Raw genomic sequence first — 25,510 nt, 5'->3', positions numbered from 1 at the left:
GATCATTTAATATCTTTTCATATGTTGGCTAATTGTAACTTTTTTTTTATAAATTGATTTAATCATGCTCTGTCTTTCCAGAGGGAGTTTCTGGTGACTTGTATCACTTTATATAAACCTCTTTCATGTTACGAATATGAACTATTTAATTCTTTGATAACTAATTTATTTCCCAGATTTAAACACAATTTAAAATTTCATTTATGATTTATGTACATAAATTAAAAATTGATTTGTAGTTAATTCTCTTGATTTTCTTTCTTGTGATATTTTTACCAATTATTTTTATGCTTGGAAACTGCTAATAACTGAAATAACACAAGATTTGGTAGCAGAGAGAAGAAAACAAGGGCCTAGATAATTCGTATAATTGAGAATCAGCTTCTTAAAACAAAACAAAACCAATCAAGAGTCAGGGTTGTATATAAACGTCACTGTGATGTATTAACTCTGGAATTTAACACATTTTTATCAGAATTCATTATTTTTCTCAGTGATGAACTGGCTTTTGACATTAGAAAGGAGAAAACCAGGGCCCTGAGTGCCTTTCCCAGGTCACCTGACAACTGAAGACAAACGCAAGAATCCATGGCAATAGATGCCATCTCTTTTTTCACATGGTTAAAAAGAGAGCACATGAGAATTCATTCTTCTGTGATCTTGTGCAGGTCTGTTACCTGTTGGCTGTTCTCTACTTGGGCACATGCACGATTGCCATGAGCATGATTCTCTAGTGGTTTAATCTAAGCAAGCATAAAATGAGATAGAGGCATTTTCATATTTCACTGTACTGATCAGCCAGTGGTGTCAATACATTTGTTCCCTCTGTCATTTAACATTAAAAGGGGCTTTCTTTAATTAACTCATTTGCTTTCATTATCTCATCTACATTTTCTAGTCAAAATAGGGTGAAGTAAAAGTGAGAGGAGGTGATGGCAATTAGATTCCAAACGCACAGGAGAGCTCTAAACTCACATCTTCGTAAATGTCAAAGAAGGTAGCGACCACGGCATCTCTGATTTGGTTTAAGTCCATCAGCTCCCAGTAAACCTTAAACATGCGATGTGCTCCCTCACAGCTTGCATTATTACAAGGGACATTCTCCAGTAAAAAGGCCTGCTGATTGCTGTGAGACAAAGGAAAGGCATTTAGGTAAAATAACATGTCAATTCTGAGTAGCATCAAGTGTGCTGTATTTCCTAGAATCAAAGAGATGATAAATGGTATATATACGAAAATTAAAAAAAAAAATATATATACATATGAAAAAAACCCCCTTCATCTTATTAACTATTGTTCTTTGTCACAGAGAACTTAAATTGTTGGCTATCCTTTTTAAGCCTTACGCAAAATTCCTCTGAGGCTAACTGGTTGTTGGTCTCTCTCTCCTCTTTTGTGGTTTCCAAGTCCATCCCTCCGTCCTCCCTTGCTGCTCCACAGCCATTGACTCTGTGTTTCATTACTGAGTTCCTGGACTCTGTCAACATCCCTTTCAATGTATGTAACTGCTCAGGTGAATATTTGCTTTAAAAGGGGAGATCACTGACATCCCCAGTCTTGTAAACAAACCCAAAGCAGTGAATCTACAGTGATAGAATTTCAGGTTCCAAGAAAGGCAACAGGGTAGGTATTGCTGAGCACCTCTCAGATAAAAGAAGCACTGTAGTTTGCAACGTTATGAAGTCCCCCCTCTTCAATCCTTCTCTACTGGCAAAATATTTATGAGTTTAGATTTTGGAACCAGATTACCTGGATTTGAATTCTGGCTCTGTCATTTAGCAGTTATGTGACCTTAAGTTACTTAACCTCTTGAAGGCTCAGATTCTTATTTGTCAACTGAGTAATAAGAGTACTTATATCATAGGATTGTTATAAAAATGAAATGAAATACTGAGAGCAAAAGTACTTAGAACAATTACTGTCATCAGTTAGATCTTAGTATAAGTTTTTATATCATCATCACTCTCATTTATATAGTGGCAACACCTTGCCAGGTAAAAATATTTTCTTTTGATAGAGAAGTAACTTTTGTAAATAATATGATTTTATGTAATGGCTCCTATTTAGAGGTATTTTCTAATATACACATTCCTTCTCTTCCCTCTATGTTACATTGAAAATAATAAGCTAAAAGACTTTAGTTTTATTACTGTTCAATCTTCTCTAATAATTATTTTAAATAAAAGTATAAAGGCAGATTTTTTTCCATATGAAAATATTACTTTGGATATTACTGTTGGCCTGGGCAATTTGGAAAAGAAAAACTTCTATTATAAGAAAAGTAAATTTTTTAGTGTATAAGGAAATGTACAAACATTCAATTTGCTTTATCTACTAAATATATGGTTGGCTTCAAAATTACTTTTCTATATAAAAAATTCTAACACAAATAGTTTGAACTCTCAGATTATAACATTTACATGAAAAGCTTTGAGATGGTTTTGATCAAGACCTGACATACAACAGTGTTCTTTCACTAGAAGGAATAATAATTTCTCCTTTGTCTCCTGTCTAATAACTGATTCTATTTTGAAAATTCCCCCCACAGAAGTTGTACCAATTTATACCCCCAGCAGCAGCCCATCAAATTGCCTGATTCCCCACATACTCATTCTTTTCAACAGTTTCTCTATTATAGGGCTAAGACATAATTCATTTTAACACTTGCTACTGATAATCAAGTTTTCTTCAATTGTTTCCTGTCACACACCCACACATACACACATTATTTTTCCTTGGGAATTGAATAAGAATTTCCAAATGAGGCCATGTGGTCAATGGATATGTGTCAGTAGGTAAAGCTACATGACCTTCTTAAAAAATATACTTCAAGTAGTGTATGGGTATATCCTTCTTCATAACCTGTGAATATTAGTAACACTGCTTCTTATTTTTGCCAACTGGGTAGCTTAAAAATTACCTCATTTTTCTGATTATGAGAGAAGCTGAGTATTATTTTTACATTTATTAGCTACTCATATTTATTCTGAGAATTGGCACTTAAAGTTTTGAAACTATTGATTTTTAGATCTCTAATTTTAGACCCTACGTGTTATTTTCATATCCCTATGTGTAAAACAGGGGTAAAAATAGTATATCACCTAAGTGGCTGACATAAGGAGAAGACACATGGTAAATGGTTTAATATAGTGAGTGCCCAGTGCGTAGAACAAACAGCACACTTTCAATATCTGCTATTATTATTATATGTGCTGTTATTACTCTGATGTGTTGCAAACATTTCACCCCAGTTTTTTGTTTCTAAAATTTATAGTTTCTTTCACTAAAAGGTTAACAATACTTATATACTTATTTACATCAATATTTTTCTTATGCACTATGATATGCATATATATTATAGATATGCACTATATTAAAAATAATTATTAAGACTTAAAAAAGAAGAAAATCCTGCTATTTGTGACAACGTGGATGAACACGGAGGATATGAGGCTAAGTGAAGTAAATCAGACACAGAAAGACAAATACTGTATAGTCTCACTTAGCTAAAACACAGCATGGTGATATAGTTAACAATACTGTATTGTATACTTCAAAGCTGCAATGACAGTAGAGCTTTAATGTTCTAAACCATAATAACAAGAATAAAAAAAGGGCGATTATGTGAGACAAAAAGTAACTAAACTTAGTAAGTAACATTTTGCAAACATTTTGCATTATATACATATATCAAATAATACTGTACACAAACTCACACAATGTTATTATATGTCAATTACATTTCATAAAGCTGGGGACAAAAAGGAAAAAAGAAATCAATAAAAGATATCTGAAAAAACTCCAAATATTTGGAAATTAAACACCATTAAATAATTTATGAGTAAAAGAAGAAATCGAAAGAGAAAATACGAAGTACTCTGAAGTAACTGAAAATAGACACAGCATATCAAGATTTGTAGTATGCCATTAAAGCAATGTTTATAGGGAAATTTATAGCATTAAATAGTTCATTAGAAAAGGAGGATGATTTCAGTTTCTTCCTTAAGAAACAGGAAATATAAGAGCAAATAAAACTTAAAATAAGCAGAAGAAAAGAAATAATAACACAGAGGAAAACAATGAAGTAGCAAACAGAAAAGCAGTAGAGAAAAATCAATAAAACCAAAAGCCAGTTATATGGGAAGAACGATTTTAAAACTGATAAAATTTCCAACAAGAGTAGCCATTTAAAAAAGGCACAAAGTACAAATACTTTGTATTTGGGAGTATTTGTGAGAGAAGACAAAGTACAAATACCAGGAATGAGACAGGTAATATCACAATAGATTCTACTGACATTAAAAGGATAATAAAGCAATGTTACGAGAAACTTTTGCCCCAATTGACAAATTCGATGAAATGAACAAATTCCTTGGAAGTCACAAATTACCAAAGCTCATTCAGATGATAAAGAAAGAAATTTGAACTGTAGCTTTAAAGCCTTCAAAAAAAAAAAAAAAATTTCCATCAGAAAACTCCAGGCCCACAAGGCTTCAGTGATGAATGCTACCAAATATTCAGAGAAGAAATAATACCAATTCTATATAAACCTTTTAGAAAAATAGATGAGGGAGACATACTTCTCAATCTGTTCTATGAAGCTATATTACATGTCAAGTTAGACAAAGACATTATAAGAAAACTACAGACTAACATTCTTCATGAACACAGAAGCAAAAACTTTTAACAAAATTCTAGAAAATCAAGTCTAACAATAAGTCAGATCTTGCTTTGCATAATACAGTATTCACTCAAACTTATGCATTCTGAAGCCATGTCTCTGCTTCGTGATAACCAGGGAACCTGCAAAGATAGGACATAATTCTGACATGGACATGTTTCAGTGAACCAGGTACCTTGCAAAGTGAAGATGACAGGTAGAATGAAAAGATAAAAATCATGATCAACTTGAGTTTAGTGCGGGAATGCAAAGTTGCTTTAATATTTTAAAACAAATCAGTTTAATTCACTAGATTAATAAACTAAATCAGGAAAACCATACGATCATCTCCATAAAGGTAGAAAAACATTTGACAAAATCTGAAATCTTTTCCTGATCCAGACCTTTAGCAAACTTGGAATAGAATGAACTTTCTCAATATGATGCAGTGTATCTACAGACAATGTACAGTGAACATCACACTAACAGAGAAAGACTGACCATTGTCCTCCCAAGATCATTGTTCCTACAAGACAACGTATGCCTGCTCTCACCACTTCCATTCAACAATGTATTATGGATTCTAACCACTGTAAAAAGCAAGTAAAATGTATAAAAGGCAACGATATTGGAAAAGGGAGAAAACTTTTTGTTCATAAAGTATTTGACCGTTTATATAGAAAATGCTATAATATCAACCCCAAGAGGACTAGAACTAAAAGTAGAGTTAGATGGCAGAATACAGGCTAAAAGTAGAGTTAGATGGCAGAATACAGGAACAATATACAAAAGACAATTGTATTTCTATATTTTACCAAACAACCAGAAATTTCATTAAAAAAGTACCAGTGAGAAAAGCACAAAAAATGCAGGACTTAGGTAGCTGACACACATGCGTAAGACCTGTACACTGAAAACTGTAATACGCTACTGAGAAAATTAAGTAAAAAGACACATACACAGTGGTCAGGGGCAGAAGCCTCAGTATTGTTAAGATTTCAGTTATCCCCATATTGATCTATAGCTCCACGTAATATCAGTCAAAATCTCAAAAGACTTTTTTTTTCCTCAGAAATTGATGAACTGGTCCCTACAATTCACTAAAAATGTCAAGGACCTAGAATAGCCAAAGTGATGTTGATAAAGAAGAATAAAGTTGGAAGACTTACACTATCTGAATTCACTATTCATTATAAACCAACAGTAGTCTAAACATGTTGGTGTTGCTGCCAAGATAGAAAATAAGTCACTGGAACAGAATAGACGGTGAAGAAATATACTCACCAACACTGGAAACAACTCTGATTTTAAATCCTTGAAGAGAAATTAAAACCAGCCTTAAGAGGCTGTACACTCGATATATAAACATTGGCCAATTAGGAGTTTCCTTGTGTCAGCGAGTTAAGGATCCAGTGTTGTCACTGCAGTGGCTCAGGTCACTGCCGTGGCATGGATTTGATCCTTGGCCTGGGAACTTCCACATGCATGTCTGCAGCCTCTCAAGTCTGGTTTTAATTTCTCTTCAAGGATTAAATCAGAGTTCTTTCTTTCTTTCTTTCTTTCCTTCTTTCTCTCTCTTTTTTTTTTTTTTTTTGCTTTTTAGGGCTGCAGCTTGTGGCAACACCACATCCTTAACCCACTGAGTGAGGCCAGGGATCGAATCTGTATCCTCATGGATACTAGTCAGGTTCTTAACCCACTGGGCCACAAAGGGAACTCCCAGTGTTGTTTCTTTTGCTTTTGGCTTCACCTGTGGCATGTGGAATTTCCTGGGCAAGGGATGCAACCTGGGCCACAGCAGTAACCACCGGATCCTTAACCTGCTGAGCACCAAAACTGGTGTTGTTTCTTTATTTTAAGTTGTTAATATGTTGTGTGCATCTGCCTTATTTCTCATTAAGAAAAGTAGCTGATGGGTCATTTAACTTTAAGTTTGATTTTCTCCCTGGCTGCTCCTAGAGCTCATGAGCCCACTTTAGTCATTTCTATATCCAGTGAATTCTGCTCTTCTAGATTGTCCTTAACTCTTTTCCTCTTAATCCCCCAATTTCATTATCAGCCCAGGATCACAAGGAGGGAAAAGAGCTTCAATTTTGGGATATGTCTATCTTTCTGTATAAACTGGAAGAAAGGCAGTTTTACACACAGAAGAAAAACAAACTGCAAAGAAAAACAAATAAGTCCATTAAGAATCTTCTAAAAAATGAAGCAATTTTTTGAGTTGTTGCTCTGAAACTCACGCTGCCCCAAAGCAGCAGCATGCTGCTAAGAATCCTCAGCTAACAGAAAACTTCCACTTTCAAATACTAAAATTATTTGTTTCTGTTATATGGACTACTGACAATTAGAAATGTTCAAAAGAGATGATAAACTTGATGTCCAGAATAAAGTTCACTTGAGCTCTGGGCAAAAGCAATACATTTATTCCCCAGATAGCAGGTAGGATATGAGAGTCAGTGGGCAAGACAGTAAATGTTTCTTGAATAACAAGAGGAAGCAAGCATCTTTTGGAAAGCAAGGCCAACTGAAAGCCCAAACTTAACAGGTTACAAGACTAAGGGAATGCTAAAAACTCCTGACAAATAAGTGATTAGAAAAGATTTTGTCATGTTTTAATTTATCTTTATTCAACAATATTTCTTTTTTTTTTTTTTTTTGTCTTTTGTCTTTTTGTTGTTGTTGTTGTTGCTATTTCTTGGGCCGCTCCCGCGGCATATGGAGGTTCCCAGGCTAGGGGTTGAATCGGAGCTGTAGCCACCGGCCTACGCCAGAGCCACAGCAACGCGGGATCTGAGCCGAGTCTGCAACCTACACCACAGCTCACGGCAACGCTGGATCCTTAACCCACTGAGCAAGGGCAGGGACTGAACCCGCAACCTCATGGTTCCTAGTCAGATTCGTTAACCGCTGCGCCACGACGGGAACTCCTCAACAATATTTCTTACATTGGCTAATTTGGTAGCCACTACATTTTTTTTCTAGATACTGTAATATTTGTGTTTCAAGTTATATAACATGAAATAGTCATTTTATTTATCAGTTGGGCATTGTATAAAAAAGAATATTGAGACTTTAGGAGTAAATTCATGGGCACACCATAACTTATGAAGTATATACACAGAAGGACAAAAGATTGGTTAGGAAATTATACTGGTTCTTGTTTAGCTGTGAAAATTGTAGGATGCCATGATGAACTGGATAAGGGCAAAGAGAAAGGGCAATGAAAGATGCCACCCCATTTCTGGCTTGAAATTTGGAACATCCACATGTTGTGGGTAGGGCAAAAACCAAAAACCAAAAAAGCCCTAAGCTTCTAGTGGTAATTAAATTAGCCGAAGTAGATGAAGAACGTGCAGAGTGAGAACAAATGGCTTAATGGAACCCTCAGAAACACCAATATTTAAGGTGGCCGACAAATGGCTGAGAATGGAACCCTCAGAAACACCAATATTTAAGATAGCCAAGGTGAAGAAGAGTTTTCAGAAGAGATGGTTATATGGACAGTGAGACAGGATATAGAGAGAAACAGAGAGTTTTAGGAGTAAGTTATCAATAGCCAAATGTAGACAAACATCTGGTGACATAAGAGACTGTAAAGTATCCACTGGGACTGAAAGAGAGGTTAGTAGCATGGAGTGGCCTGAAGGCAGACTGTCACAGGTTAAGGGTGAATTTGAGGTGATAAAATAGAGACAGCTGTTCAGAGTCATGAAAAATTTTTAAAAGTTTAGGGAGACTTGCGCATATTTAAATAAAGATTAGGGGCAAAAGATGGTGGAATGAGAAGATTCCAAAGACATAAGAGGGGGTAACTGATGCAGCCAGACCCAGAGCAGGCAGGCAGAACGGAAAGGGAGATGGTATCAAATAAAGAAACCAACGAGAAAACTGATAAAATAATAAATTAGGCTAAGGAGAAAGAAGACTTGAAGACTTGAGCTTGAACTAGGGAGATGGCAGAGGCAGTGATGATGGAGCAGAAAATCACATTACGAAAGAGGCTGTAACTGCTTGGTGGAGGTAATTTGACTTTTCCAGGCTAAAATGATTGGGGCCATAGTGATATATTTGCAGTAGCCTGGGAACTTATGAGGAAGAGTTGGATCTGAAGAGATGGGGAGGTATGATTAAGGTTGGTTTTAGATAAGGTAAGTTTTGGGAGATGGTCAGATAGCCACGTGGCAGACAAAACAAGGTTTGAGATAAAGATCTGGGTTGTTTTTTTTTTTTTTTCACATGTAAGTTAGGAAAGACAACATGTGTTGTTACATCTGAATGCAATGGCTGTGGGGAGAAATAAAGGAAAAAAGTCAATGGCTGAAGAGTGTCTTGTGGAATGCCAAGAGTCAGATAAAAAGATTTTGTTAAAAACCCCAAAACAACAGACCAGAAGGATGAAAAGTATGTATCCTACAGTAATGGAGAGAAACACATATCATTCAACATTAGAAATATCCAGTAACTGAAGATTGGTTATATCAACCAAATGGAATACTTACTAATTGTTACAATGATATTATAAAAGGAACATTACTGACACGTAAAATTGTTCATAATATGTTAAGTGAAAAAAGCAGGTTATAGCACAGTATTAATAATATGATCTTGTTTTGCAATACAAACAAAACATTATGCACATACTTAGACACACTCTTTTTTTTTTTTTTTTTTTTTTTTTGTCTTTTGTCTTTTGTCTTTTTGTTGTTGTTGTTGTTGTTGTTGTTATTGTTGCTATTTCTTGGGCCGCTCCCGCGGCATATGGAGGTTCCCAGGCTAGGGGTTGAATCGGAGCTGTAGCCACCGGCCTACGCCAGAGCCACAGCAACGCAGGATCCGAGCCGCGTCTGCAACCTACACCATAGCTCACGGCAACGCTGGATCGTTAACCCACTGAGCAAGGGCAGGGATCGAACCCGCAACCTCATGGTTCCTAGTCGGATTCGTTAACCACTGCGCCACGACGGGAACTCCCTAGACACACTCTTGAGCACACAGGTAGAGGAGGGATATACAGCCGAGACTAATGGAAATTATCTCTTGGTGGGCAGGTTCTAAATATGTCATATTTCTTTTGATTTGTACACAGTTTTTTGTAGTAGGCAAGAAGCAGAATTTTTCTTGTAGTCACCAGACTCTCATCAACTACTTAATTCACTGCAGAGTCTTAGCACTTTATATTTTTCTTATTTATGATTTTCTTGTTTATTGTCTAATTTTCCTAAATTTATCTCCCTTGTTCACTCTTGTATCCTCAACACCCAGAACCTGCTTCAGTAGAATTGGCACTCGATAAATATTTTTAAAGTTAAATATAACAGGTAAAGCTTTTTTAGTAAGAAAAGCAAACACTAAAGGCTTAATTTATTGTTAAGTCCTGTCATCTTTCTCCTCAGCTCCTGTAGTTTTGAAGCGATCAAATATGTTGGAAGCACAGGAAAATGGACATGTCCTCTGCTTGTGCCCTTGATTAAGACTTAGAGGACACCAAACACTTGTGTGGGCTGCCTAGGGAGATACCTCACAAGGTTCAGAGTAGCTCAGGTTTGCTGCACAAGAAAAACTGAATGTGACAAGTTGATGTGACTGATTTTTACAAAAGAATAAGCTCACAACACATGTAAATCTGTGTCCTCCACACAAGCTCCTAGAGATGCACTATACTTATTTCAGTGCCATTGCTCGGAACAGTTTTGTGATTCCTCTTTGAAGATGCCTTCGGAAGCTGTTGAGTCTTCTGACATTTCCATGGATGGTAAGTCTTCAATGTGAGCATTGAAGTGAAGGTAAGTGATGGTTAAGGTCAGTGAATAGCTTGGTTAGTACAATATTTGTACAAAATCGAAGTATATATAAATCAGTAGGAATTATGTAAGTCTGACTATTTATCTTTTAGGGCCATACTTGTGGCAGATGGAAGTTCCCAGGCCAGGGGTCAAATCAGAGCTATAGCTGCCAGTCTACACCACAACTCACGGCAAGGCTAAGTCCTTGACCCACTGATTCAGGCCAGGGATCGAACCTGTTACAGGTTCATAATGCATTGAGCCACAACGGGAACTCCTGAGTCTGACTCTTTAACTGACTTTATTGTATTAAAACAATTCATGTACCATAAAATTCACCATTTTATTTTATTTTATTGTTATTTTACTTTTTAGGACCGCCATCTGCGGCATATAGAAGCTCCCAGGCTAGGGGTCTAATTGGAGCTATTGCTGCTGGCCTACCCCACAGCCACAGCAGCGCCAGGTCTGAGCCGCATCTGCGACCTACACCACAGCTCATGGCAACACCGGATCCTTAAAGCACTGAGCAAGGCCAGGGATTGAACCCGCAACCTCATGGTTCCTAGTCAGATTCGCTTCTGCTGTGCCACGATGGGAACTCCAAAAATTCACCATTTTAAAGAGTTCAATTTGGTATATTCACAAGAGTGTACAACCATCACCACTATTAAATTCCATATTATTTTCATTACCCTCATGCAGAATCCCATCCCTATTAGTAATCACCTCCAAACAGGTAAGTCTTATAGAAGAACTTCTAAAGTGTTTTTAATATTACTAAAGAAATGTTTATTCTATCAAGGTTGATTCTTCTGAACAACTGATTCATCTGTGTTTTAGATAAATATGAGTCATATTCATTTAGAGTTGGGGACATCAGTGAAATTCAATCACGGAAAATAAATTGTTTGGAAATCAGCCATTATTTTGTGTTTACACCATATTGTAAAATCAAGTTATGTGAAATATTCACTAGTTCATGAAAGGTAAGAAATTGTATGTACTTGAATATCCGTGAGACAAAAGAACTAACCACATTTAATTTTATCTTTTTGGGAAAAGCTTGACAACATGCTGAGTTAAGATAATTACATACCTTAAAAAAAGGCATTTTCCCATCAATGAAATGCATTAAAATAAGATTAAATCAGGAATGTATACACAATCACCTATTAAACCCTTTATTAAGCAGGGGACAAAACATTTAGATAATTAACTAAAACTCTGAAAGATAAAGCAGATATAACACAATTAGTACTTTTGTAAAGCTAAAACCTTTTTTCCTTGTCAAGTCTTTCTTGGCTTTGAGTGACCCCAAGTGACCCAATTTGAGATTTACCATTCAGAATTGCTTTTTACCATTACTTGAAGGTGAGATAAAATTCTAAGATAACAATGACTTTAAAACTTCAAAGAAATGGCATACCTATGATAATGAAAATCTAGTGGAAATAATAAACTGCGACTCTCACGTTAGGATACTCATGCTAACAAACAGTAAGTTGTTGAAGTTGTACAGAGACTGCAACTACAGTGGGAAAGACCATGAATTTTTCTGTGGGGAAAAAACCTGAGTAAGTCTGTTTAAAAAGCCTAGTTACGGAGTTCCTATTGTGGCTCAGTGGTTAACAGATCCGACTAGAAACCATGGGGTTGAGGGTTCGGTCCCTGGCCTTGCTCAGTGGGTTAAGGATGTGGCATTGCCGTGAGCTGTGGTGTAGGTTGCAGATGCAGCTCGGATCCTGTGATGCTGTGGCTCTGGCGTAGGCTGGTGGCTACAGTTCCGATTTGACCCCCAGCCTGGGAACTTCCATATGCAGCAGGTGCGGCCCTAGAAAAGACAAAATAATAATAATAATAATAATTAAAAAACCCTAGTTATAATGTAAAAGGAGTATGAATTCAGGCAATCCATGTTCTCTTTTACTCTTGAGAACTCTATTTCAAACTCTATGGCATATAAAAAATGACCAGGATGTATCCCTCTTACTTTGGGATTCTACTTGCTTTCTGATGTTCACTTATTTGGAAGGGAGGGAAGGAGTTTCTTAGACTTATGAAGAACATTTTAAAAGCTTGGCTAACATGGGTTTTATATATCAGATTTGTTTCCCTTGATTGCATTCATGTTCATCTCATGCTAAATTTCCCACATGTACCTGGATATGTATCAATCTTTTTCTACTGTGTTTAGCTGACATTGGCTGTCCACCTCCTAAAAGTGAGAGGGATAGAGTAGAATAGTTACACAGTAGTTTTAGAAATCCCACTAGGGAATTAGAGATAGAGAGGGAATTTGGGGGGCACCACTGTAAGTTAATGATTGCTCGAGAAAGCTATCGGAACACAGTAAAATGAGGCAGACTTCACTATAACGTCATCTATAGAAGCACGAGATATGCCCCAGGCCATTAAGTGAAAGAATGAGGCCAGCAAGATAATGATCCTTAGAACCAAGGACAGGAATATAAGGGAAGGATGACATCCCTCATTAAACTAAAACTTAAGATGATTTAACCTATTTTCCACCCTTCTGCTGACTGGAATAAGCGCAATGACAGTCATAGTTTGACCTGTTGGTGTCAAACATTCTGCTTCCTGACCAATGCAAAGGCGTCAGTGATGTAAGCCTGATGTCAACTCAAAGAATAAGGAATAAGGTAGTTTTCTCCCCTCTTTACTTTCTTTTGACTTCAAAAATGTAGCCCACTTAATTCTCAGGGCAGAGCCCCCTTGCCTATCCACTTATATCCCTCACAAACATCCTATATAAATAAATCTACTTCTTACCTATCACTTTGCCTCTCGCTGAATTACTTCTGCACTGAAACATAAAGAAGCTGAGTCTCAGTAAGTCCCGACACCAGGTGAATGATTCTAATTACAGGATCATGAGTCTGGGTCCCAGTCTGGGTTTTGGCTAGGTTTGAGTCTCAGCACATAGGTTCAAGTCCCAGTGTGGGTCTTGACTGGGTTTGAATCTGTGCACATGGGTTTACGTCCCAAAATGAGGTGCATGGTTTCAAAAGAACTTAGAATAAACAATACATTTTCTGGGAATGTGAGACTCCCAGGCCTTTCCCTTGCTATCATATTTCTCTAACTGATGTTTTTATATTACAAATGACACAATTTTTTGAAAGGCTAAATACGAGTCAAAACAAAAGTTCTAGCAAGGAAATACACAGTAATAGGTATTTATAAAATATGGTACAGGAATTCCCGTTATGGCTTAGTGGGTTAAGAACCTGACTAGTATCCATGAGGACACAGGTTTGATCCCTGGCCTTGCTTTGTGGGTTAAGGATCTGGAGTTGCCACAAGCTGCAGTGTAGGTCACAGATGCAGCTGGGATCTGGCCTGGCTGTGGAGTAGGCTGGCAAACGCAGCTCTGATTTAATCCCTAGCCTGTAAACTTCCATATGCCACAGGTGCAGCCCTAAAAAGAAAAAAAAAATATGGTACAGTTTATATGAGGGCGTCATGTCTTATATAAGCAGATACTAAAGTCAGTAAATCATGTAGATACTTGGGTTGATCCATACACATTTAATGTCCTGAATGCAACCATATGTATAATGCTTGGCACACTGTGAGAGAACTGATATATAATCTGTTGTTCAGTAACTACAATAAATGTACAGTAAGAAGGCTAGAGAACTGCTTTTTTCATATTTATTCTTCTGTATTTCATGTCACAGTATACAGGGAGAATTGCACAGATTCATATGTCTCTAACTCTTTTTAACTTAAGGGTGATTTAAGGGATTCTAAGAGTTAATTTTGCCATTTTTAGGCTGATTTAAAACCTAAATCATCATTCTGCCATATACCAACATGCAGTGATCATTTCTGGTGAAGTGATTATGGGTGATTTTAATTTATTTTTTATTGGTATTTTCTAAATTTCTGTGATTTGTGTTTATTAGAAAAACATACATTCTGGAGTTCCCACTGTGGCACAATGGGTTAGGGATTTGACTACAGCAGCTTGGGTTGCTGGAGAGGTGCTGGTTTGATCCTGGCCCAGTGCAGTGGGTTAAAGATCTGGCATTGTCACAACTGTGGAATAGATCACAGCTATGGCTTGGGTTCAGTCCCTGGGCTGGGAATTTCCATATGCCATGGGTGTGGGAGAAAAAAAAAAAAGAAAAACGTTCTATTAAATCATAGAATGCCATTATTTGCATTCTAGTAAATCACCCCAGCTTTTGTTACAAATTATAAAATACACTTCTCTTCTGAATAAAAACATAACGTTAGGTCATGAACAAGTCAATGACGACAGGTAACGCCATTATTATACAACATTGTAGTGAATGTCTTGGCCAATGCAATAAGATCAGAAAAAGAAAGAAGAGTGGTGCAGTGGAAACAAATCTGACTAGTACCCATGAGGAAGTGGGTTCAATCCCTGGCCTCGCTCAGTGGGTTGGAGATTGGTGTTGTAGTGAGCTGTGGTATAGGTTGCAGACATGGCTCAGATCCTGTGTTGCTGTGTCTCTGGCACAGGCTGGCAGTTGTAACTCTGATTCAACACCTAGCCTGGGAACTTCCATATGGCATGGATGCAGCCCAAAAATGCACAAAAAAAAAAAAAAAAAAAGAAAGATATAACAATGGTAAGGTCAGAACCCTGAGTATCCTTATTTTCAAACGAAATAAAAATATACATGGGAAATCCAATATAATATACAAACTATTAGAATATGAGAATAAAACAATATTGGTAAATACAAGAACCATGTACCACAATCAAGCGTCTTCTCACATACCAGAAACAATCATTAGAAAATCAACAGGAAAAAACATCTCATTCATAGTACAATGTAATCTCCAAGTTATCAAGGAGTAATCTAATGAAAGATGTATAGGAGTTTTATTGATGATAATGACAAAACGTTATTAAAGAATATTTAAACAAAATATAAATAAGTGTTATGAACTGGAAGATTCAACATCACAAATATGATATCACCTCACAAATTAACTTTTAAATACAATCAAATCAAATCAACCAGAGGTCAATAGAGTTTTTTTTGGTTTGTTTTTCCCATTTTTGGCTGCTCCATAGCGTATGGAGTTCCCGAGCCAGGGATCGGGTCTGAGCCACAGCTGTAGCTGTGGCAATACCATATCCTTTAACTCGCTGTGCTGAGCCAGGGACCGAACCTATGTTCTGGGGCTGCAGAGATGGTGCCAATCCCATTGCCACACAGGGGGAACTCCTAGAGGTTATTATTATCATTATTTTTTGCCAAATAACAAAAATCATTTCTAAAATTTATGTGGATAAGAAAAGGAAAAAGTATAGTCAGGACAATTCTGAAAAAAATTACATAGAAAGATTTTTTTGCTATGAGATATGAGAACCTATATTAGGACTACAGTAATTAATATACTGTAGAATCAGTACAGAGACTGACAAGCAAGGTAATGCATCAGAGTAGAAGGTATAGAAACAGAAGAACATGAAGATGGTGGAATAGAAGGACTGGAGCTCAACTTCTCTCCTAAAAACAACAAAACGCACAACTAAAGACTGAGCAATCTCCACCCGAATGGACTGGAAACCTTAAAAAAGATACCCTACTCCAGAAGAAAAAGAGGAGACCACCTCAAGAGGTAGGAGGGGCGATTTTGTGATATAAACAACCCCACACCTCCCGGGGGGAAGCTCCATAGACTGAAAACTAACTGGTTCACAGAGACTCACCTATAGGAGTGAGAGTTCTGAGCCCCACATCAAACTCTCACGTGTGGGGATCTGGCATGGGGAGAAAGAGCCCTTGGAGCATCTGGCATTGAAGGCCAATGGGGCTTGTGAGCAGGAGCTCCACAGGACTGGGGGAAATGGAGACCCCATTCTTAAAAGGCGCACACAGACTTTCACGTGCACTGGGTCCCATAGGAATCTGGGTCAGACCTGACTGCAGTTCTTGGAGAACATCCTGGGAAAACAGGGGTGAACGTGGCTTGTTGTGAGAGAAGGACACTGAAGGCAAAGCTGCCTTTCTCTGGATGTGGCCATTTTGGGAAAGTCTGGCCCCACCCATCAGTCAGGGCTGAGAAGCCCCAGGGCAAACAACAACCCAGGTGGGATCACAGCCCCGCCCTTCAGCAAACAGGCTGCCTAAAGACCCCTCAGGCACACAGCACCTCTAATCCCATCCAGAGACTAAGCCCCACCCACCAGAGGGATTAGAATCGGCTCCACCTACCAGTGGGCAGGCATAAGCCCCTCCCATCAGGAAGCCTACAGCAAGCCACCACACTGACTTCAGCCACAGGGGGGCAGACATCAGAAACAAGAGAGGCTACAACTCTTATTTATAAAAAAAAAGGTCATTACACCAAAAACCTATAAAAAATTAAAATTTTATGATAAACTATAGGAAAATATCTTTATGATCCCAGTATATATTAGTAATACTGAAATAAGATAAAGAAGGCTGAGACTGCATGTAAAACAATTTGAATTGATTCTATGTATACATTTCTAGTGTTAAAATGGATAGAATTATCTTTATTCTCTGTAATCATTTGTCACATGAGTCTAATGAGTGCCAGTGGTATTCATTAATATTGTGGTAGCTTATACCCAAGGATATATATATAAACATTCCAGATTCTATATTCAATTGAGCAAAATACTGGACATAAAATTATGTTAAAACCAGTTTGCTTATTTTATTAGAAATAAAACCCATGTATCCTAATTTCCCAATTATAAACATTAAATGTAAAAATATACTTACAATTAGCATAATATCTGGAAACTTACAGAGAAAATTAGATATGGATAGTTTACTATGCAATTTTAACTGGTAATAACAAATAAATTTGGATTTATAACCAGAAACTTGAATTTTAGGCTGTAAAGACTGTGATGACTTAGTCCAAGTCCGTACTGTCTAATATGGTAGCCATTAGACTCTGCGTGGCTATTAAGCAAGTAAAATGTGGCTAGACCAAATTCAGATGTGCATAACGTCAAACACAGTGAATTTTGAAGAGTTAGTACAGATGACATAAGACACATACTACATAAAAAAACTGTGCTTTGAAGAATATGTTATGTTATACATTCCTTATGCTGTAAGGATATGGTTGTGAGTGACAGGCAAGTGTATTTATTTTAACTCTTAGATTTGGGAAGGAGTTTATGTTTCCAGTTCAAACTTATAATTGCTATAATCAGAAAGAGTATATCTTAGGCAAATAGATCACCTTTAAAGTGTATCACAATGGATGGACCTTGAAATTATCATGCTAAGTGAAGTCAGCCATACAATGAAACACCAATATCAAATGCTTTCACTGACATGTGGAATCTGAAAAAAGGACAGACTGAACTTCTTTTTGGAATGGATGCTGACTCATAGACATTGAAAAACTTATGTCTGTGAGGAGACAGTTTGGGGGGAGGGGAGGATGTGTTTGGGTTGAAGGATGGGAATCCTGTGACACTGGATTGTGTTGATCTTTACACAACTACAGAGGCGATAAAAAAATAAAAACAATAAAGTGTATCACAAAATTACATAAGGCAGAAGGAATTTGTTTGAGCTTTATAACAAATATTTATTCAAATATCTTCCTCTCCTTTCCAGATAGTCCTATTCTCTAGGAGGGAGCTAAAGTTTACATCTGTCCATTTGTGGGTCATAAGTACTGTTTCCAGTCTTTGATCAAAGCAAAAAATCTTGTTTAAGAGGGATTACAAATGGAGATTCTATGTATAAAAGTGTCATCACATAATATGTTTTCATGTAAATAAGAGACACAAAGACAAGAGGGCAGGAAACAAGATTCACTGAGATCTCAGCTGTATCTGGAAGATGTGAAACAATGTGACAAAAAGTTTGGATTTCTTTGAGTGGTGGAGATTTGCAAGGTGAATGGAAAAGGTCATTTACAAATGTTTCTTTCCAGACTTCAGGACTAGGTTAGTCTGGTTTCGGTACAGACTAGGCATTTAGTGCTGCTGCCTTGCTCCCTGTTTCAAATGGCAGAGTATTATTATGCACAGGTGCCCAGAGTCTAGGGGAAATGAGAGAGGGACTGAGACAAGAGGAGGGATGAGACAAGCAGACTTGTTCTTTCTTATTCCTGCCTGGATAGCAATTTGGCTGTTATTCTGTTACAGATCTGTCATACTTGGGCTTAGATAAAAAAAATATATATATATTTCTATTTAGAAAAAAACTTTATAACTCATTTCAGAATCTTTGATGCTGCTATTGGAAGGAAAATCCAGGAGTAGCAATGTGGAGGAACAGAGACACATTTTGATTTGGCTGACTTTGTCTACTGCTTTTCTCTTTTTCATTTGATCTAATTCTTTTTTTCATGTGTATTATTTCCTGTCTTCTGACTGCTTTAAGGTTTTTTTTTTCCTTCTAGTTTCCTGGGCTGGAAGTTTAAATTACTGATTTAATAATGATATTCTTTTCTAATGTAAACATTTAGTGCTATAAATTTTCTCATGAGACTTGCTTTACCTGTATCCCATAGATTTTGATATGTTGTATCTTCATTTAGTTCAACATATATAAAAAATTTCCTGAGACTTCTTTTTTGACTCATCATGTAGAAGTGTGGTTAATTTCCAAATGTTTAGAGATTTTCCTGTTATCATTTATTGACCTTTAGTTTAATTCCATTGTGGTCAAATGCTGTATAATTAAGTATAGTAAAGTTTGTTTTATTTCAGTAAACATCCCATGTGTTTGCATGAAAAGAATGTGTATCCTGAGGGGACTCGCCAAGATGGTGCAGTAGGAGGACACTGAACTCACCTTCTCCCAGGGGCACATCAAAATTACAACTATTTACAGAGCAACTATCAATGAGAAAGACCTGAAGACTAGCAGAAAAGATCTTCCACAACTAAAGATATAAAGAGGAAAACACAATGAGACTAGTAGGAGGGCTGGAGATGTGGTAAAGACCTCTGTAGGAGGGAGGCAACCCACAAACTGGAGGATAGTCAAACTGCAAAGGTTCTCAAAGAGTGAAGGGTCCAAAACTCATATCGGGCTCCCAAGACTGAGGATTCTAAACTGGGAAGACAAGTCTCAAGAATGTTCGACACGGAAGATCAGCAGAGGTTGCATACTGGAGAGCTACAGAACTCGAGGAAACAGAGACTCTACTCTTGGGTGTGTGTAACATATCACATGTTCCAAGATGCAGTGCAGAGGCAGTAATCTGAAACGAACTTGGGTCAGACATACTTTCTGATCCTGGAGAGCCTCCCAGAGAAGCAGGAGACAACTGGGACTAGCCCTGGGGATACAGATGCTAGTGGCAGCCACCTTTGGAAGCTTTTACTACTGTGGTAACACTGGTGCTGACAAATGTCATTTTATAACCTATTAGTGCTGAGGGCTTATAGGCCAAGCAGCTGGTGAGCACCAGTCTCAAGAATGCTCAGGCCTAGCAGTCAGCCATGTGGGGACACAGCCTCACCCAGCATCAGATTGGCACCAGCTGTACGTCTCTTTGGGCCCCAACAAACCCCTAAGCCAAGCACTTCAGAAACAAGCCCCACCCACAGGCCAGTATCAGCCATAGGACACCCCAGACAGTGAAGACAGTCTACCAGGGACTTAGCCAAACCTACCAGAAGGTAACACTGGTCCTAGAACAGCTGCCATTGGATCTGCTCCTTCTCACCAGCAAGCTGGTCTGAGATCTGGGAAGAGCAGGCCCTGTAGCCAGCCATCCCAAGACTGAGCCCCACCCATCAGTAGCTGGTACCAACTGTGGGAACAGTAGATCCTGAAGCCAGTTGCCCAGAGATTTGGCTCTACCAGTAGAATGGCAGTAGCTCCAGGACTTCCCAGGAAGTGCAGCCAGCCATCCCAGAATCTGGACCCACATACCAGTGGATAATGGGCTCCTAGTGAAGGGGGGCCTGAGAGACAACTGGGTTAAGGGCCAGCCCTGCCCACCAGCATGCCCATAGATGTCAACCCTGCCATAAAAGAAGGGATGATACAGGTAGAATACACCTCTAGTGACCAGAGGGACATGTGCTGCTGGGGCTCCTCCATAAGGCCATTTCTGGGACAATATCAAATGTACTAAAATTTACATTATAGAGGTTGCAGAAGAAGGGAGAAAGAGGCAGAGAACTTATTTGAAGAAATAATAGCTGAAAACTTCCCTAACCTGGGACAAAAACAGCTATCATGTTTAGGAAGGACAGAGAGTCCCATACAAGATCAACTCAAAGAGGTACATACCAAGACATAGTGTAATTAAAATGGCAAAAATTAAAGATAAAGAGAGAATATTAAAAAGAAGCAAGGGAAAAATAACTAGTTACATATAAGGGAGCCCCTAAAGCTATCAGCTGACTTTAGAGCAGAAACTTTGAAGGCTAGAGTGAATGGCATTCAAAGTGATGAAAGGAAGAAAACCCTAAAACCAAGAATGCTCTATATGGCAAGGCCATCACTGATCTGAAGGTGAGATAAAGTTTTACAGACAAGCAAAAGCTCAGAGTTCAGCATCACTAAACTGGCTTCACAAGAAATGTTCATGGGACTTCTCTAAGTGAAAAGGAAAAGACCACAACTCAAAGTATGAAAATTATGAAAGAAAAAATCTCATTGGTAAAGGCAAATACAGTAAAGGCAGTAAATCAACTATGTATAAAGATAGCAGGAAGGTTAAAAAACAAAAGGACTAAAATCATCTATATCTACAAGTAGTTAAGGGATACCCAAACAAAAAGATGTAAAATATGATGTCAAAAACAGTAAACGTGGCAGGGGGCAGTAAAAACACAGGGTTGTCAAAATGCATTTGAACTTAAGAGATCAGCAATAAAAAATAATCACTACATATAGATTGCTATACATAAACCTCATGGTAACCACAAAAACCACAAACCAAAAATCTGTAATAGATAAATACAAAAAAATAGAAAAGAATCTACATGTAACACTTAAGATTACCATCAAATTTCAATGGAAGGGAATGAAAGAAAATAGGTACCAAAAAAACCTACAACACCCTCCCCACTCCCAGCAAACAATTAACTGAACGCCTATAAGTACTTATCCATCAATAATTACTTGAAAAGTTCCCGTTGTGGCTCAGTGGTTAACAAACCCAACTAGTGTGGGTTTGATCCCTGGCCTCGCTCAGTAGGTTAAGGATCCGGCACTGCCATGAGCTCTGGTGTAGGTCACAGAGGCGGCTTGGATCCCTCATTGCTATGGCTGTGGTGTGGGCCAGCAGCTACAGACCTGATTCGATCCTAGCCTGGGAACCTCCATATGCTGTAGGAACATCCATATGTCATGGGTGCAGCCCTAAGAAGACAAAAGACAAAAAAAATTATTGCTTGAAAAGTAAATGGATTAAGTGCTGCAATCAAGACACAAAGTGGTTGAACGAATAAAAAAACAAAACCTGTACATATGCTGCCTACAAGAGACTGATTCATTTCAGATCTAAAGATATACCCAGACTCAAGCTGAGGGGATAGAAAAAGGTATTCTATGGAAATAGAAGTGAAAAGAAAGCTGAGTACCAAAACTTATATCACATAAAATAGATTTTTTTAAATAGACTGTAACAAGAGACAAAGAATGATATTGCATAATGATCAAGATATCAATCCAATAAGAAGATATAACAATTATAAATATTCATGCATTTAACATGGGAGGGAACACCCAAATACATAAAGAAAATACTGACAAACATAAGGAAGAAACTGAAAGTAACACTACAGTAGAGGACATTAACATTCCACCTTCACCTGATGACAAATTTAAATTATTATGAAATAATCATAGTTCAGGTATATAAAAATGGAATCAAGTGGCCGTGGAGGACCTAGTCTCAGATATATCACTGCACCACTGAGAACTTAAATTTCTTCTGAACTTTATCAGAATCAGCCATATTTGGAACATTGACCTGTGACAACTTTATCGTCTCAAGGTCCCCCCTTATAACTATACAACCATTTCAAACCCTACCAATTCTTGCTTAACACACATCCTTAACTCTTGCCAGCTAATTATAATTCTTTTTTAAATTTATATTTTATTTTTTAAGTTGAAGTATAGCTGATTTATATGTTTCACATATACAGCAAAGTGATTCAGTTATATGTATTCTTTCTCAAATTCTTTTCCAACCCTAATTCCTAATTTATCCCTCCCTGCAAATCTTCCCATGGATCACTGAAGAAATCAAAGAGGAAATAAAAATATACCTGGAGACAGATGAAAATGAAAACGAAATGATACAAAATCTATGGGATGCAGCAAAAGCAGTTCTAAGGTGGAAGTTTATAACAATAAAAGTCTATCACAGGAAATAAACAATTCAAACAATAAGCTTAACATTATACAAAGGAATCAGAAAAGAAAGATCAAACAAAACTCAAAGTCAGTAGAAAGAAAGAAATAATAAAGATCACAGTAGAAATAAATGAAGTATAAACTACAAACAAATAAAAAACCCAATTATAAAAACCAATGACACTAAGAGCTGGTTCTTGAAGAGAAATCAAAATTGATAAACCTCTAGCCAGACTCATCAATAAAAAAAAAAGAGAGGGCCTAAATAAACCAACTTAGAGATAAAAGAGGAGAAGTTACAACTGACACCACAGAAATATAAGGAATCCTAAGAAATTGCAGACAATTCTATGCCAATAAAATGGGACAACCTAGATGAAATGGATAAATTCCTAGAGATGTACAATCTCCAAAAACTGAATTGAATAAAATTGAAAATATGAATAGACCAATTACTAGTAATGAAACTGAATTAGTAATTAAAAATTTTTTAAAAAACCCCACAAGCAAAAACAAAAGCCCAGGATCAGAAAGCTTCACAGGTGAATTTCACCAAACATTTAAGAAGAGTTAACACCTATTCTCATACTATTCCAAAAAACTGAAGAGGAAACTCATCTTAGAAGCCAGATTAGACTGCTACCAAAACCAGACAAAGACATCACCAAAAGAGAAAATTATAGACCAATATCACTGATGAACATAGACGCAAAAAACCTGAACAAAATATTAGCAAAGAGAATTTAACAATAACTGAAAAGATCATATACTATGATTAAGTGGGATTTATCCTAGGGATGCAAGAATGGTTCAACACCACAAATCAATCAATGTGATATGCCACATTAACAAAGTGAAGAATAAAAATTACATGATCATCTCAATAGATGCAGAAAGAGCTTTTGACAAAATTTAGCATCCATTTTCAATAAAACAATCTCAACAAAGTGGGTACAGAAGGAACATAGCTCAAAATAATAAAGGCTATGAGAAATCCACAGCTAACATCATGCTTTGCTGTGAAAAGCTGAAAACATTTTCTCTAAGATTAGGAACAAGGATGCCCACTCCTGTGCCTTTTACTCAGCACAGTATCAAAAGTCCTAGCTACAGCAATCAGAAAACAAAAAGCAATAGAAGCCATCTAAATTGGAAAGGAAGAAGTTAAAAGTGTCACTGTTTGTAGGTGACACAGTACATGTAGAAAATCCTAGAGATGGTGTAAAATTTTAGAATCAATGAATTCAGGAGAGTTGTAGAATATAAAATTAATATGCAAAAATAATGTGCTTCTATACACTAACAACAAACTGTCAGAAAGACAAATTAAGAAAACAATCCCATTTATAACTGCATCTAAAAAGAATAAAATACCTAGGAATAAATCTAACCAAGGTGGTAAAAGACATGTATTCAGAAAAGTATAAGACTCTTGATGAAAGAAACTGAAGATGACACTAAAAATGGAAAAATACATAGTGCTCAGAGATTGGAAGAACTGACACTGTTAAAAGGGCCATACTCCCCAAGGCAATCTACAGATTGAGTACAATTCTTTTCAAAACACCAATGGGATTTGTTACAAAACAGAACAAAGAATTCTAAAATTTGTATGGAAACAAAAACAACTCCAAATAACCCAAGCAGTCTTGAGAAGGAAGAGCAAAGATGGAGCTATAACACACTAAAATATACTACAAAGCTACAGTAATCAAAACAGTATGGTCCTGACACAAAAGCAGACATAGATCAATGGAACAGAATAGAGACCAGAAATGAACTCACACATTTATGGTCAGTAACAGAGGTGAGAATATACAATGGTTATAAGATAGCCTCTTCAACAAGTGGCACTGGAAAAACAAGAACTCTATATAAAACAGCCTATGGAAACAACCTATGTAGCCATAGACACATAAGTGGATAAAGAAGATATGGCATATTTATATACTGGAATATTAGATATAAAAAAGAAATGAAATCTTGCAATTTGTGACAACATGGATGTACCTATAGGGTATTATGCTAAATGATCTAAGTCAGAGAAAGACAAATGTTATGTATTCACTTATATGTGCTTTTTAAAAAATAAAACAAACAGACAAATACAATAAAACAGAAAAAGCCTCTTAGATATAGTGAACACACAGTTGGCCCTTGGGAAGGGTATAGGGGTATGAATAAAATAGGTAAGGATAATTAAGAGGTACAAACTTATAATAAGTGTTATGTTGATGAAATGTACAGTATAGGTAATATAGTCAATAATATTGTAATAACTTTGGGATAGAGGATAACTTGACTTATTATGGTAACCATTTCGTAATGCATGGAAATACTTGGTCACTACGTTTTGTACTCAGAACTAACATAGTGTTGATAATTAAACTCAAAAAGAAAAAGTATATTTTTCTGTTGTTGGATTGAGTGCTCTGTAAATGTGAATTAGATCTTGTTTAACAGCGCTCCTCAGTTTTAGTTTTTCTCTATCTGGCTTTCTGTTTAGTGATTCTATTGATTAAGGAAAGAGGGATAATGATGCCCCCAACTATGTGGATTTGCCTATTTTTAGTCCTATCAGTTTTTTTTCTTCATGTAACAGCAGCTCTGTTGTATGCGGCATACACATTTAGGATTACTATATTTTTTTTTGTGAATTAGCCCTCTTCTAATGAGGTAGTATCAATCTTCATCCTGGTAATTTTCTTTGCTCAGAAATCTACTGTGTTTAC

The 25,510-nt window shown here is 36.9% G+C and overlaps 1 protein-coding gene across 1 annotated transcript in view; it reads right to left on the bottom strand.

The window, feature by feature from the left end:
• ITFG1 (integrin alpha FG-GAP repeat containing 1) overlaps window positions 1-25,510 on the bottom strand; it is a 237,069-nt gene that overhangs the window by 67,587 nt on the left and 143,972 nt on the right. The window contains exon 11 of the mRNA XM_021094239.2: window positions 976-1,126. Within this exon, the coding sequence (XP_020949898.2) occupies window positions 976-1,126 (151 nt within the window). The remainder of the gene's footprint in view (window positions 1-975; window positions 1,127-25,510) is intronic.

Source organism: Sus scrofa, chromosome 6, assembly GCF_054392235.1.
Source record: "Sus scrofa isolate SSC_HxYL_T2T_F1_AM1 chromosome 6, Sscrofa_HxYL_maternal_Yorkshire_Landrace_v2.0, whole genome shotgun sequence".
NCBI lineage: Eukaryota > Metazoa > Chordata > Mammalia > Artiodactyla > Suidae > Sus > Sus scrofa.
Note: the sequence above shows the minus strand (reverse complement) of the source record. Positions and strands in the feature narration are given on the sequence as shown.